The following is a 15476-nucleotide window of genomic DNA, read 5'->3' as shown; positions in this document are numbered from 1 at the left end:
CACTATTTAAAAATCCATGTGAGGCTCATTTTGGTAATACAATTTACTTATAAGGGCTGAATCAACAACAACAAAATTGTGGTCTTATTTTAATGAAATAAAAGCAGAGAAATAAAAAAATGCATGCTCTCAAGTTCTTGGCAATATTGAACTTTAAACATTCCTATCATGTTTTTAAATAGATATATATCCTATGAGCATGCAATTACTGCTATTAAAAGTGTAAGAAGACTAAACTGGAAAACTCATTAGCGGGATCGGATGTGATGTCGGGCTGCTCATCTTGCCTGACCACGCTGTGATGTGCCGCACGATTCAGCAGAGAGCAGCTGAGCATGTCTAGCGGTTCCTTGCCGTGGCAGGGGAAGGAACATAGCTGAGTAGCATGCAGGCCAGTCAAAATTCATTTAGAAAGTGATTGTACATGTACAACTTGCTTGGGTAACCTGGGTAAAAGTGGTGGCACGAGTCTCTGGCTGGTTAAAAAAACCCAGAGCTGCGTTCTTGATGGCTCCAGCTTGATTTTACCCCTGCGAGAAGTAAGAATGGTAAGCAGTGAAGGTCACAGCATCATGATGCTAGATTGTGCTTTGGAATTCAACTTCAAATATGATTCTTAAGAGCATTTATTCTATGTTCTTTACCTAGGAAGACAATGAAATCTTTTATGGACTGAATTGTCAAAACCCATAGTTATATAAAAATTCCAAGAAAGCATGATTATGGGAACTTTAAAAATATAAAAACAAACAGAATTCTACATTATATCTTGTCACAAGATTTGTATAATTCCAAGTTATTCCCAAATAAAAAGATCCCTATTTTGAAACCTGTACTTTCAATCCTCTTGCATTTTTTTCATGCAAAGCTTTATATTTATGTCCATATCAGCCTGTTTATGTTAGTGGTCCATATACATGGATACAATAGATACATACATAATATATATTATATAATATGTGATAACAGCAATTCATATTTCCATCTTTAAAAACTTCTGGGGATCATTTCTCCCCAACTGTGTATACTTTATTATGAAAATAAGATTAATTTACTGCCTCTTTTTTTAAAAAAATATATCTTTATTGACTTCAGGGAGAGGAAAGGAGAGGGAGAGAGAGACAGAAACATCAATGATGAGAGAGTCATTGATCGGCTGCAGCCCACAGCCCGGGCATGTGCCCTGACGGGGAATCGAACCCTGATCGCCTGGATCCTAGGTCGACGCTCAGCTGCTGGGCCACGCACGGCCGGGCTACTGCCTCTTCTTAAAGCAGAAATGTATTGAAAAAAATTTTCCCTCCCTCTCTCCCTCCCTCCCTGTGAGAAATGTATCACTCTGCTGGGTTTAGCTTGTATGTTTTCTCACTTTTCCAGCAAACAGATAGGATGCTGAGCTCTCAAAACACAGCTCAATGTTCTCTTCCTAGTTGTGGTCAAAAGACTAAAAACCATAAACCAAAATCTCACTTTCTGGATATGTTATTCTTCGTGTGTGCACGTGCACAATAACTACTCAAAAAGAACAGCACCACCAGTGTTACTGTGCATCTGAAATGTGTTCAGTGTCAGCGGTTTCTAGAAGTTTCAGATCAAAACTGAACTTTGTTGAAATGTATCTAACTTTCCTCTATAATGTTAGAACATGCTAATTTCTGCTTAAAAAAACAAAACAGTGTACTTTTAATCTTTGTGTGAGCATGTATGAGAATTGCCTTATTACCTTTTTAGGGGTATTTTTTGTATGAATTTGAAAAACCATTGACATAAAACTTATTGTTGAATTTAATTTTAATGCACAAAATACTTTGAAATTTTATCCTAGCTTTTTAAAAGTACTTAATTTTATATTTACTTTGATTTATTTCCCCGCATTACTATCTGTGCATTTAAAACAATTTCATTACATTCTGTAATTAGATTCCATGTATCCAAAATTAGCTTGAAAGAAGATAGAATGCTTACTTAAAAGTCACCCAAGAAGGAATTTTTTGATCAGATAATAAAAAATGTTTTTCAGGACTTGATAATGAAGACATTATTATCTCATTATTCCAAATTTATTATTATTTTTTTTGCCACAAAAAAACACATGACAGTGAGGTAGTATTCTTCTAAGCAGTCATTTGAAATATCTGTAGACATTGCAGAGTTTCTGAAGTATTCTGCAAACCAATTGTTTCAAGATATTTAGTTTTCATGGAGCCAATGTGATGAAACCAATGATATTAATGTAGCAAAAGTTTCTCCACCTCTTTGGCTTTTCTAGCTCTTTTTGGCACCAAGCTAGTTTTGTCCCTTGTCTTCCCTTAGTTTTTCTTTATACTTCTTTGGTGAGCTCCTCTAGTTTCAAGGGATCTGATAATTATGAAACCTGTATTTTTGAAGCTATTTGTAAACCCTGACCTCTCACCCAGGCTCAGGTTCCAAACACTGTCACTTTTACTCCAATATATCCCAATGGAATTCCTCCTCTTCCCACATAAACGTGGTGATCTTTTCTAAAAAGATTTTCAGACAGTGGCATTGCCATGTTTCCAATTTCCCAGCTTCTTTACTGGGTTTGTCCAGTTGAGAATTAGTCTCAATTCCCATACTTATTACCCCAGTCCAGAATTTCCTCACCTCATTACTATCAAATAATTAGTACATACCACATCCTCAACCTGCTCATCTAAACTGTTTTATTCATTGATATCAAACACGTTTTCCTAAAACATCATTTTTCTATTGGGTTTCCCCTGCTTCAGGCCAGAGACAGCTCCTTACTGACTATATATCCAGTTCCAAGCTGGACTTCTTCTTCCAGTGTGCAATCTGACACTGACTTCCTCATTCAAACACATTTTTCCCACTATCTTCTCAACCATGGAGATTAAAGTAGAAGTAACTATCCTCTACTTTATCCATGGTGATTGTTTCACTGCCTCGCCTTAATATTAAGCTCACACTCTGTCGTTTTTTAAGTAGGTTTTTGCTTTCTGTTTGTATATTTGACCCAACTTTGACGCCTATTTTAATTTTCTCTCTTCCATTTGGAAACTTGCTGTGTTCTTGCTATTCTCAATACCTATAACCTTATATTCTGCTCTGTGGGATTAAACTGTTTAATGTCTTGAGTGATTTTGTGAGTTAGTGTTAGATGTTGAGATTTCCCTGAAGGGGCTATGCTATGGAGCTCTCCTTTAACTTTCTTCCTCTGAGTATCCAGCAGAATGCTAATTTCATAGAAGTCTTCAATAAATGTTTATTAATTAATTGGTATCTCCTCTTAAATCTATATCAGATGATGGAAAATAAAATTAGAATTGAATTCTTAATTTACTAGAATGAGCAACATATAGATTAGAATTGAACTCACTAAGTAGACTTTAAGTGGAATTCAGAGAATCTTATGCACCATTTTGCATGTATTTTTACCGTTTTCAAAGTATTTTAAAATTTATTATTATAATATATCTTAGCAGCTCTGAAATGCCTGAAAAAAAGGATCAGGAGGCTATGAGCTGTGATATTGTCAACTATTTATTATTTATACAAATTCTGTTGATGCTATTATTAAAAAAAAAAAGGTTCTGAAAATATGCTCACAAAATCAGACATCATTGGTCTGATTCCTAGGGTGTCAATATTGTACTCTCAAACTAAAATTTTCTTTTATAACTCCATGCTAGACTTATTTCCTAATGCTATAATAGAAGTCCAAAAATAAGTAATAATACAAATTTTAATCCTGTCCTCCACAACACAGTATTGCAGAATTAATACTATTAAGCTACTCTTATGGGATCCTGTGAATTCTAATCCTACAACAGGAACAATTTCCTTCTTTCTTTTCTTTTAAATAAGTAGTAATATGACAGCAAGAGCAGCTTCTCAGTCTACAATTTAACTATAATCCTCAATTAGAGCCTTTTAAAATAGTTCTTAGTATTTTCAATTTCATCTGGAAGACCTTGTAGATTGCTCATCGCTGACTGGGCAAAATATAATCAGTGCTATTTGTAGTTTTCTGACATGTATAACTCTTTTATAAATAAATAAAACACTATCATAGTCAATAAAACTTTCAGAGGTGAACAAAAACTACATAAAAGTTTCACATTAAAATAAATTATAGCAAAATCTAATATATTATAGAAAGTAAGGAGATGACACTTTCACAAGGGGTGATAAAATATGGTTCATTGATTTTTCTAAAGAGCATAATTAGTATAGAATAGAATTTATGAAAGAACATCTCTTTTTGGAAGGTCATATTTTTAAAGTTAGGCTTTCAAACTATCAAAAAAATGAATATACTAATTATTCAAAATGAAGATTTTCTATGGAAAGTTGGAATTTCTATGAATGAATTTCCCAGTAAAGAATATCTCATACTTTTCTAACATTACCATATATATGCCTTTCAACATACTTTTAAATAATATAAACACAATAAAATACTAAATAATCATATTGCATAGTTATTAAAAGAAATGCAACAAAAAAATTAAAACATTCTTACCTCTTTGCTTTCTTCTAGTTCTGACTCACTGCTGAACTCTTCAGTATTTAAGTTTTCAAAGTCAGACTCTCCAACAGCAATTGGCACTGTTACAGTGAGGCTGGGGTTGTTTATGAATGACATATCATTTTCATCGATTCCATATTTTTCAACACTACTTCCAGTACCTACACCACTGGTGGTTCCATTCCCATCTTTTAGATAATTAAGCTCTTTGCTTATTTCAATTCCAGTATTATTGGACATGCAGCTGTCTATTTTGTTGCCTTCCTGAATTTCTATAACTTTTGGCTTTCTAAAAAAGGTTTTTCGGAAACAGTCCCATATCTTATTTTTCACATAATCAATTCCTTTTTGCATCCTTCCTACTGCAATCTGGAGATTGTTCATTTCATTATCATCATCAGTAGCAGCAAGATTGTCAGAACTAAATGAACTCAACAGTAAGGCCAGAAAGAGGTTCAGAACCTAAAAGAAAATATAAGAAAATTTGCTACATTAACATTGAACTATGCATGCACATAATAGCTTAAATAAGAAACTCATCTATCTTTGCTGATATTAATTCATGAAATGCTTCTTCATTGCTTACTATATTTCAGACACCATGTCTCAATTACTATTTAAAGGACCTGATCTCTTCAACCTGCTGTAAGGGCAAATGGAAAAACAAGCTCCTTCTCTTTCCTACTGAAGGCAATGGGAAACCAAAGCTTCTCAGATTTAAATTGTGTCTACTCAGGGTTGCCAGTGAAAGATAAAATTTAATTTTTATGGTTTGGGTCAATGAGAAATAAATAAATATTTTTATTTTAATCATTTTACTACATTTTACCAGGGAATGTCTAGTTTTGTGTTTAAATAATGAATTTATTTGTTTAATAGTCTAGTGATATGTTAAAACAATATACTTGAAATACGAATTCTTTTGTCCAATGACCACAAACTTTTATAACAACAGAAATTTCTAAATTCAAATTATATAAAACATTTCCCATAAGCATGCTTTGAAATTTATGTGTCCAAATAGTTCAACAGATGGGGAAAAATCTAAAATTATCCCAAGGCTTAGCCTAGACACCCATATAATGTAAATTATTTTTCTCTTTCCTCTTTTTGTACAGAAAATCTGATGAAATCTTAACTCTCAGAGTATCACAGGGATACATGGGGAAAATTATCTAATTAACTGATAAAATATGACTAATACAGGAATAATTAATTATAGCTGATGCAAGAGGAAATTTATTTATAAGAATATTTTTAGCTTGAAATGTAGTTACCGAGTTTTAAAAAATGTTACATGGGAGGAAGACACATGCAGATCAAAAACCCCAGTTTGTTTCTTTATTTCTGTATCAGATTTTGTTCAGAATCTAGAGCTTCCTAATTTACTATTCTGAAAAAAATTGATCTGTCCACAGGTATCCCCCAACATTCTTTTATTATTCTCACTTGAAATGTGCTTCTTAAAGGAAAAGTCCAGTATGATAGTATAAAGAAATGCTTTTGTCCATGCATGAGAAATTTAAACATTAAAACATAAATATACAAATTGGCCTTTTACATTAGTGCTTTTAAATCAGAGCTAAAAGTAGGTCTTTTAGATCTAGTCAATGTCCATACATATGAGTAACTTAAACCATAATAATTTATTTCCCTTTTAGAAAACAAATGCAGAGAATAACATATTTAGCTCCCTTCCAAGTCATGTGGATGACTACAGTACATAGTTAAAATATAATGCTCTATTTCATTGAAATTTATATTCAAAATTTGGTAATATGTAACTTATGCCTTTGAGTAAGCAAACAATATGAACTCTGAATTTATAAAGAGCAATTTCAATATAGAGTAGGTAGTTGTATTTTTAGATTTATTGGAGGTTATTATCTTATCAAAATAATATTAGGATAAAAATAATTTGGGTTATAAAAATATGATGAAGTTAGTCTTGATTATAAAAACATTTCTTTGAAGAAAAAACTAATACCCCTTCTTCCCCCCAAAAAACCTTCAGATAGAAGATATACTTCATTTAATCATCGTATCAACCGCAATGTTTCAGTTTTGTTATTCCAGTTTCATAGTTTGGAAGCTTGAGAAGTTAAAGTAACTGGCCCAGCTTAGAGTGCCAGCACTTGGGATCTGAGTCTAGGTCATTGATGATAAACCACAGATATGTCTACTGTGTCAGGACACCTTTCTAGCTACTGTCTGATCTTGTTCTTAATTATAACTATTTGTAATACATACATACCACGAGGTTTCCAATGACCATGACCAACATGAAAACAATAAGGCACATGGTTTGGCCAGCGACCTCCATGCAGTCCCACATGGTCTCTATCCACTCTCCACACAGCACACGAAACACAATCAGGAAGGAGTGGAAGAAGTCATTCATGTGCCAGCGTGGGAGTTGACAGTCACTGGAGATCTTGCAGACACATTCTTTGTAGCTCTTTCCAAAGAGCTGCATGCCAACCACGGCAAAAATGAAGACGATGATGGCCAACACCAAGGTGAGGTTGCCCAGGGCCCCCACTGAATTGCCAATGATCTTAATTAGCATGTTCAGGGTGGGCCAGGATTTTGCCAACTTGAAAACTCGAAGCTGCAATCAAGTGAAAAGCTACTCTTAGTAATCACAATATAATTTTGGAAGTTAGTTTGACACCATTCTATTAGTGTACTATATTGTAGACCAACCTCTGTGGGATATGAAAATTGGATATAAAAATCTCAAAACATAGTAAACAAATTCAAATCTAGAAAAAAGTGTTAATAATATTGGAATTATAAATCAAATCATAATATTATTTAAATGCACAAGTAAAAAAGATAAGATATTTTAGATGTGATAAATATTTCTGACTCATTAACACTCTGTGAAAACAAATTAATATTTTGATTAGAGATATTGTGAATTTAGAAAACTAATGTCACCCTTATACTATATTTTTTGAGAGTTAAAAAAAATGAAAAGCATGAGTTTTATATTTTAATGCACATTTGTAAAATAAAAGTAAAACTACTTTGATAAAAAACTTATAGAAGGCTTCCTTTCAATTTGAAAAATTACACATTGTACTTAATTGAAAACAAAATTCTACATATTTTTCAATAAATTTTTTAGCTGAACTCAAAAAAGTTTGTTTTGCCATTGTTTAAAGTGTTGATGGCATCAAATATTTTTCTACATGTACCTTTAAAGTAGCTCCCACTAATATAAGTAAGGTTGTTAACAAAAGCTAAGATTAACTGGGGCCTAAAGTTTTTATTTGCATTTCTTTACAGACTTTAAAGCAAAAAGAAGTTGAGGAATTTAAAACATAATTTTAGAAATACATAAGTGTTTTTAAATGTGCCCTACATAGCTAATCATTATGAAGTCTTTCAACCATTTGTATCAATCTTAGAAAATAGTCACACTAAACTTTAAAGAGAATATTTATATATTTTCCTAGAATACCAAACATACTGGTATACATTTAAAATATCATTAAAAACAAATAATTATATAAATACATGTTGATTCACTTTCAAAATAAAGGTCCTGTTAATGAAAGACAAAATATAAACAGTCTATGCAGATACCAGTCTGAATGATCTCAGTACAGACAATCCCTCCACATTGGACAGGCCAAGCTCCATCAAACTGAGACTGACAATAATTCCATCAAAGATATTCCAGCCTTCTTGGAAATAATAATAGGGATCCATGGCAATGATCTTGAGAACCATTTCTGCTGTGAAGATCCCAGTGAAGACCTAAAGTAAACAAATTGATACAAGTTTAGCATTTTACTTCAGGGAAGTATTGTAAATAGATTTGTGTTATTTAATGAATCTGATATATTTCCAGGAAAATGATGATTTAAAAACATTTCATTGTTCACATTTTAAATTTGATACTAAATAACAGCTACTGAATTGTTTCCATTTTTGGTATACTATGCTTCTTGCTATAATTACAATAAAATTTTTTTAGTATTTTTCATTAAGAATAAGTTAATATGTTATTAGAAGTTACACAAAAATATTTTAAATTTAGTAAAAAGCATATTTTGTTCTTGATTTTTGTAGGGTTTTTTAAGAAACATCATCTTATTTATGTGATTTTATAAAAATTCCTGAAAGAAGAATGAGTGTGCCACAAATGCTTTATAATAATGATCTCTGGATGCATGCCTCAGAATTAAGGTTAATGTATTAAAAGAGCAAGGAACTACAGATTTAATTGAAAGCAGCAGGAGGGCATCCTCAGTATGCATACATCCATAATTAAGATTGATAAATTATCTGAGTGGTTGGATGAATGTCTATTTGACAATAGAAAGAAAAACAATGAAATGAACTCAAAATTTGTTTCTTAACTCAAAACCACAGGCATAGTGACCAAGGACATGAAGAGTTATGAAATTACTCTTGAAAAAAAAATATTTAAAGCAATTCTCTTCAATAACTGTAAGTAAAAGCTACATTTCATGACTGTTAAGTCAAACTTACCATTTACCAAGGTAAATCAGCCTTTACCTTGGAGGAACTCTGTCAAAATAACAGTACCAAAATTATTTGGTTTTCTAAAACATCATATTAATGAATACATCTTGATCCGCCCTTACTAATATGTAAATGCAGCTAACATCTCATTTTCTTAGTCACAGAAAGGCCTAAGGGGAATACCCATCCAGAAAAAAAAATACCTTCAATTCATTATTTATTCACTCAAATGGAAATAAACTGTATTTCAAGCAAGACTGGTACATGAAAATCCAGATATATGGTGGAAAGCACATTGAAAAATGATTTTTTTTATTTTATAGAATGACTTTCCATGAGTTTTATTTCCCTCTAGTGAATTTAAAATAAGTCCTGATTTATACAAGTATTATTTTTATGTAAAGTTTCAGAAGTGGCTACTATTTGAAATAGGCAGCAGAATTATAGAAATAGATTAAATTATCCAGGGAAGAGTTAGAAACTATCTGGGTAAATGACCTACATATAATTCTTCCTAGAAAATCATAAAGAGATCTTTAAAGCTCTTCTGAAGTAACTAGAAGACATCCTATGTTATAAAATCCCATACCTTCAAATTACATTTTTTCATTTAAAATTTAATCTCAACATGACACTTCTCTTAAACGGTAACATTTTAATCACAGTTTGCACTTTAAAATCACAGCTGTCATCTACACTATCCATCTTGATGAGCCTTGTTTCCCTATCACTAATATCAATTTACCAATGGTTTTACCAGTCATCAGTCTTCCACCTCACTTCTCTACCTCCTTATCTTCATTGCTATGCCTAAAGTTATAAAATTTTAGAACTAGAGGGGGCATGAACGGTTATCTAGTCCAAACACTACACTCATGAGAAAAATAGACCGAAAGATCTACGTGACTTTCTCAGGATCACCCAGATATTTAGCATGGACTCTTGAACTTGGACCCAGATTTGGTGTTATAGTCTGGGGCTTTTCCATTTGATTATTTTATAACCCAGCCTCTTATCCTGTGCTTCTATACTCAGTTGCTTCAACATTGGAATTCTATAAAACCTCTGTTTCCTGCTTCACTCTGACAGATTTCTTCCTTCATTTGTTCAACTTCCCTAACACCCCAATATCCTGGGAAAAATACAAGAGCTAGAGCAGAACTATTTTCCATCATATTTCAAAGAAAGATTAATAGTGTATATTAGAGGAAGGAAATTGTTTATTGAGCATATGCTAGATGCCAGGCATAGTGTTAGGTGTTTTCACATTACCTCACTGGACCTTCACAACAACTCTGGGAGATGGGTATTATTATATCCATTTCAATAATAGAAAACAAAGACTCAGATGTTTTATCAGACTTGTCCAGATGCTACATTATTAGTAGGCATTGGCAATGAGGTCAAACCCAGTTCCAACTAACTGTAAAGCCCATGTTCTCTCACAAAAACTTGCTACCTGAATCAGCTGTTTTGGATAGGAAACAATGAGTTGGTTATTTATTGAGCAACAACCATGTAAACACTGATGGAGATACAAAGGAAAAGTGGAGCATGACCTCAGCCATCAAGTAATTTATAATAGATTTGAAAATCAAGAATTATGATACAACAGGATATTTTCCTGTATGTCACTATACAAAAATTTGTGTTTGTGTGGTATAGTGACAGGTCATTCTGATGGGACTGATGGTGACGAATTAGGAAACAATGGACAATGAGATGGCACAGGGAGGATGGGCTCAGATGGGTTGGGGGGAGTCTTGAAAACCAGAAAAGAGAGTTGACCCATGAATATAGACAGGAGATACGTTAGCAAGGTAATAGTATATTGAGTGCAGAGTACTAGAGACATTATTTTAATAGTAGTTATGGGATTAAAAAAGACAGACCTTGAAAGAAGAAGTAATGGGTCTTCATAACAATTTGTATACAAGAAATAGGGCAAGGTAAGTCAGAATGGCTATAAGATTCGTATCTTTGAAGCTGGTAAGGCCACTACTAGAGGTAACACAAAAGTGAAGTGGTATTCGTTAGAGCTTTCAATAAACTAGGGTAAGGATGATCTTTCTGCTGTCACATATTGTGTTTAAAGTTGTCCTTGAGCAATGACCTATAACAGTTGGACATATAGCACTGGATCATGGCTTATATTGCGAGAGTAAATAATTACTAGAGTTATTGAGTACCTAAAAATGTTGAGTGAAAAACACAGCTGAAATAAGCATAAGAAAAGAAGTTCAAAAAAGGAGGCAGAGTTGGACTGATTGGAAAAAATCAAGGAACAATCAGGAAAAAATCAATTATCACAGGTGTCAAAGATGAAGAGCTCAGCTCAGTAATCTGGTGGGGTTCCATTGAGAAAAATAATTCAGTGGAGTTGAAATCACTTATTGGGGTAGATATTTATGCAATTTTATGCAACTGTCTGCCCTGCATTTCCTTTCTTCCTTCTGTTGGGGATTGCTCCTCCATATGTATAGTTCCTTAAGACTGCCATGTTTTCATATGACTCCAGCCTCTGCCAAAACTGATTAAACCAGAAGTGAGCATCTATTCCAAGCTATGCCAAAGAGAGTCCTCCTACCATGAGAGTATTTGAGCTGGAACTAAAAAAGAGAGCCAGTGTTTTTTCAATGCAGAGGTTATAAGAGGTAAAACCAGTGAGCTATGGCTAAGCATGTTTCCTGACCTAGAGACAAAGGATGCAGTGGACCTTTGGGCTACATCCAAGCCCTTGGTTAAAGCGATTTCCTGGAGCCCAACTACAAAATTACCCTTTACATGGTTTGGTAATTTATCTTTCCTTTCCATTCCACAAGTCAGTTTCCCCCAAGCTCCCTCAGCTAGTTTGAGTTTGTTTCTGTCTTGTGCCAAAAAGAAAGGTCTTGATTAATAAACTATATAAATAATTTTCTTACTTGTTCATCCATTCCAATTTTTTTATGTAATTTAGGAGGAAACACATATGTCAGCACACACATACATGGATTCCTGCTCCAGTCATTTGAACCAAAAGTGTGGCTAAATTACAAATGCACTTTTACCAAGTATTTCTTCTCTGTGTGAATACTACTGAAGCATTTTACTAGATCAGCGATTTTCAACCAGTGTGCAGCAAGAGACACACTAGTGTATGGCAAGGACTTTTAAAACATACAATAACTGACTGTTTAGTCAAGGGCACTGACCTCTTTTCCTTAAGATTTTCAAATTAAAAAAATGACAAGAGCCAACACAACAATAGCCATCTGGTGAATCAAAATTATACCTATTTTGGGGGAGGTCAAATAAGCAAAAAATATATTTTTTGGTGTGCTACAGAATTCTAATAATTAGTTTATGTGCATGTGCCATGAGATGAAAAAGGTTTAAAACTGCTGTATTAGGTAATTCAGTTTGAAGCAACTATGCCCTCTATTGTACAGAAGTCAACCTGTGTGTTCCCTTCAATGAACATGATTTCTTCAGAGGCTACATGTGCTAAAGCTTCATGTTTATGGCGCTTGATTTAGACCCCGTGGTTTCTCTAGACCTATATGTCCAGAAAGAACAACAGTAAAATGTTTAACAAGTTTACAGCTGGTGAGACACCACTGTCCATCAGCCTGGACATTGGTCCAAACAATCAGCTTTCAAACTAGTTGAATTTTAGACCTTATCACTGAGATTCCCTATAATATTTCTTTAGATGATTTCTCCTGTGAAAAAAATAGGATGTAATTTTCATTTCAATGCAGCGCAGATGGATTTCAATTTTGGTCTATATTCCCCACTCCTGCCCAAGAAAACAAGTAAACTTCCAATAAACTTACCAGGTTTCCTACAGCCAACACACTACTGAATTGACCAGTCATTGGATAGTGCTCCATGGCCATAAAGAGGGTGTTTAAGACAATGCAAATGGTGATGGAAAAATCAACGAATGGATCCATAACAATTAAATTCACAAGACGCTTCACTTTTAACCATGCATCACAGCAGTCCCAGATCAGGAACACATTGGCAAATCTATACCAGCATGGTGGACATTTCTGTCTAGATTCTTCAAGCTCTGGAGGTATAATAAAGAAGAAAGGTAGTAAATAATATTTAAAAAATGAATAATTATTGCTGTAAACAAAAACGATGCTTCTACTTAGGGAATAAAAGTTTATATAACAACTTAACAAACTTGAGAAGACAATTTCACTAAATATTTTCATAAAATGCTTATTAAAAAGTTATAAAATAGACTTTATTTCTCCTTTAATTAAATGCAAAAAATAAACACTTTGAATTTATAAGTTTGCTTAAAACTAACTTCATTACCTAATAACTTAGGTAATAGTTGATTAAATTGCTATATTATTTTTGTATCAGCTTTATAGGAATATTAAATGTATCAGACAATTATTGTTTATTTTAAAAGTACCTTTTTAAGAACACTGTCTAAAACTGTGATCCTTATTAATACACATGGCATATGCTCTCCTCTGATTGTCTCCACATCAGCATTGGTCTTGCACACAATGAGAATATGACATGTATTTTTCAGTATAGGTTGAAACGCAAATCTATTTCTGTTATTCCTATTTCCTTATATGTTTCAGAATTTTAGCCTAATATATAAAAATCACTAGGAATTTTAATGGGTAAAGCTTGTTAAAAATAATTATGTGACTGTTCGGATATGGAATAAGTTAACAGAACGAGATACAGTACATAACTGATGCTTTCTAAAGAAGATATGTTAGATCTGACATATAATTGACTTATACATTGGAGTACTAATGCAATATCCTTCTAAACTTCAAGAAGTACGGACTTAATGAATGAACAGGGAGTGATAGTTACTGCCCATCCCCCTGTGTCATAATCAACAAGCATTCTGTCAGCTTTCCTTTGGAGGAGTGTAGTGGTTTCTGTGAACGTGGAAGATGGGGGACAGGTCTTTTCTTAGGGTCCCTGTTGAAGTGGAGCGCGCGTTTTGATTTGTCCAGCTAACTCACATGCTTCTGTGAACCCCATCACTCCCCTCCTTGCCTGGAACACAGACTAAAGTTTGAAAGAGATGTTTCTTTGTGCTTCCTCATACCAACACTTGAAAAGTGTTTACTCTAATTGCTTAAGGATAATGTAACAGAAGGATAAATAATCACTGATATAATACCAAGTGGGGAAATAGCACTGTGCAGAGCGGATATGGACCCAGGTCAAAAAGAAGTTAGGACAATGTTAGTTTTTACAATCAATGTGAAAGTAATGTATTCCATAGATCATCTGCTTAGGTCTATTATGCAGCTCTGATCCTGGGTAATTGGCTGTAGTAATTTAAAGAGAAGACCTAGTTCCACAAAGCATCTGATCATAGAAAGCTGCCTGATCCGTGGCCTGCTTCTTACCTTCCATTGTGTTGGTCAGGATGCTGGCTATGCTCATGGCTCTCTGCCTTCCAGAAGAATCCTCCATCATTTCCATTGAAATCTGGTAAGAACTTAGTCTTCTCTTTCTGACTTCCGTTTCCGTGGTGGTGCCCTGCAAACCAAATACTGATGGCTCAAACCACCCTTTTCAATGAATAATACACCACCTCATAGCATTTCTTTGGAAAATCATGCTACATGCAAAGTAACAATTTTCAAGTAATAATAAAATATTGAATTTTTTTAAGTTATAAATTTTTTAAAATTATTATAGGTGATATCCTTTAATAACAATTCACCAGTTAGAATGCAATTGTATAGGGCAATTATATTGCAGAATTTGATGGAATTTTCAGGGAAATCTTCATACGCATGCTAATGTCATACATTGTTTCATTTTGTTCAAGTTCAAATTGTTTTTCTGCTTATCTCAATGATTTATAATCAAATCAGTCTTCCCCCCAGACAAATAATAGGATTATATAGTCCCAAGGCTAAATTATTTTATTTGAGGTTATATTGACAATATTGACATATACGGGCCAATTTTTTTCATGCACAAACACAGATGTACAATGAAATGTGTGTGCTTTCCTGAGATTTCCTTAATCATTTCTATTTGCCATTTTATAAAAAATAACATTTTAGTCATTTTAATAGATATCAAAACATTTTAGAGTCACTGTAATTTTGACAGTGGTAGAAACACTGCCCATTATCTAGATTGCTCACAATGATATTTAATTTTAAGTATATGAAATTTTCAGAATATGAAAAATAATTATACAATTCTGGGTGAACATATATCTATAATAATGATTTGGTTGTTAAAGTGCTCATTATTTTGTGTTGGCAGGTTTACTGAATCTGCCGATACGTGTTTCATCCCAGATTTTAAAAAGTGGGCTCTTTTAACCTAAGGCATTTGAAAGCTAATGGTCCCAAATGATTGAACTGGGTGTAAAAAACTCTCTTGTTTTGCATTCAATAAGTAATACATTATTTTTAAGAACTTTCATTTTGGGGAAACAAGATGGTATAACAGGCTAAACCGCCTA

The 15476-nt window shown here is 33.4% G+C and overlaps 1 protein-coding gene across 3 annotated transcripts in view; it reads right to left on the bottom strand.

Moving 5' to 3' along the window:
* The window catches only part of SCN3A (sodium voltage-gated channel alpha subunit 3), a gene marked incomplete at its 5' end in the record, with an annotated part of 103059 nt that overhangs the window by 26578 nt on the left and 61005 nt on the right, over positions 1-15476 (bottom strand). For all 3 annotated transcript variants that reach the window (XM_081142995.1, XM_081142997.1, XM_081142996.1), the window contains 5 exons: positions 4508-4975; positions 6768-7124; positions 8108-8281; positions 12829-13067; positions 14398-14530. In XM_081142995.1, the coding sequence (XP_080999121.1) occupies positions 4508-4975; positions 6768-7124; positions 8108-8281; positions 12829-13067; positions 14398-14530 (1371 nt within the window). The remainder of the gene's footprint in view (positions 1-4507; positions 4976-6767; positions 7125-8107; positions 8282-12828; positions 13068-14397; positions 14531-15476) is intronic.

The sequence above is a fragment of the Miniopterus schreibersii genome, assembly GCF_964146895.1.
Source record: "Miniopterus schreibersii genome assembly, chromosome: 7".
In the NCBI taxonomy this organism is placed as follows: domain Eukaryota; kingdom Metazoa; phylum Chordata; class Mammalia; order Chiroptera; family Miniopteridae; genus Miniopterus; species Miniopterus schreibersii.
The sequence above is the reverse complement of the archived record's forward strand: the minus strand, read 5'-3'. Positions and strand labels throughout refer to the sequence as shown.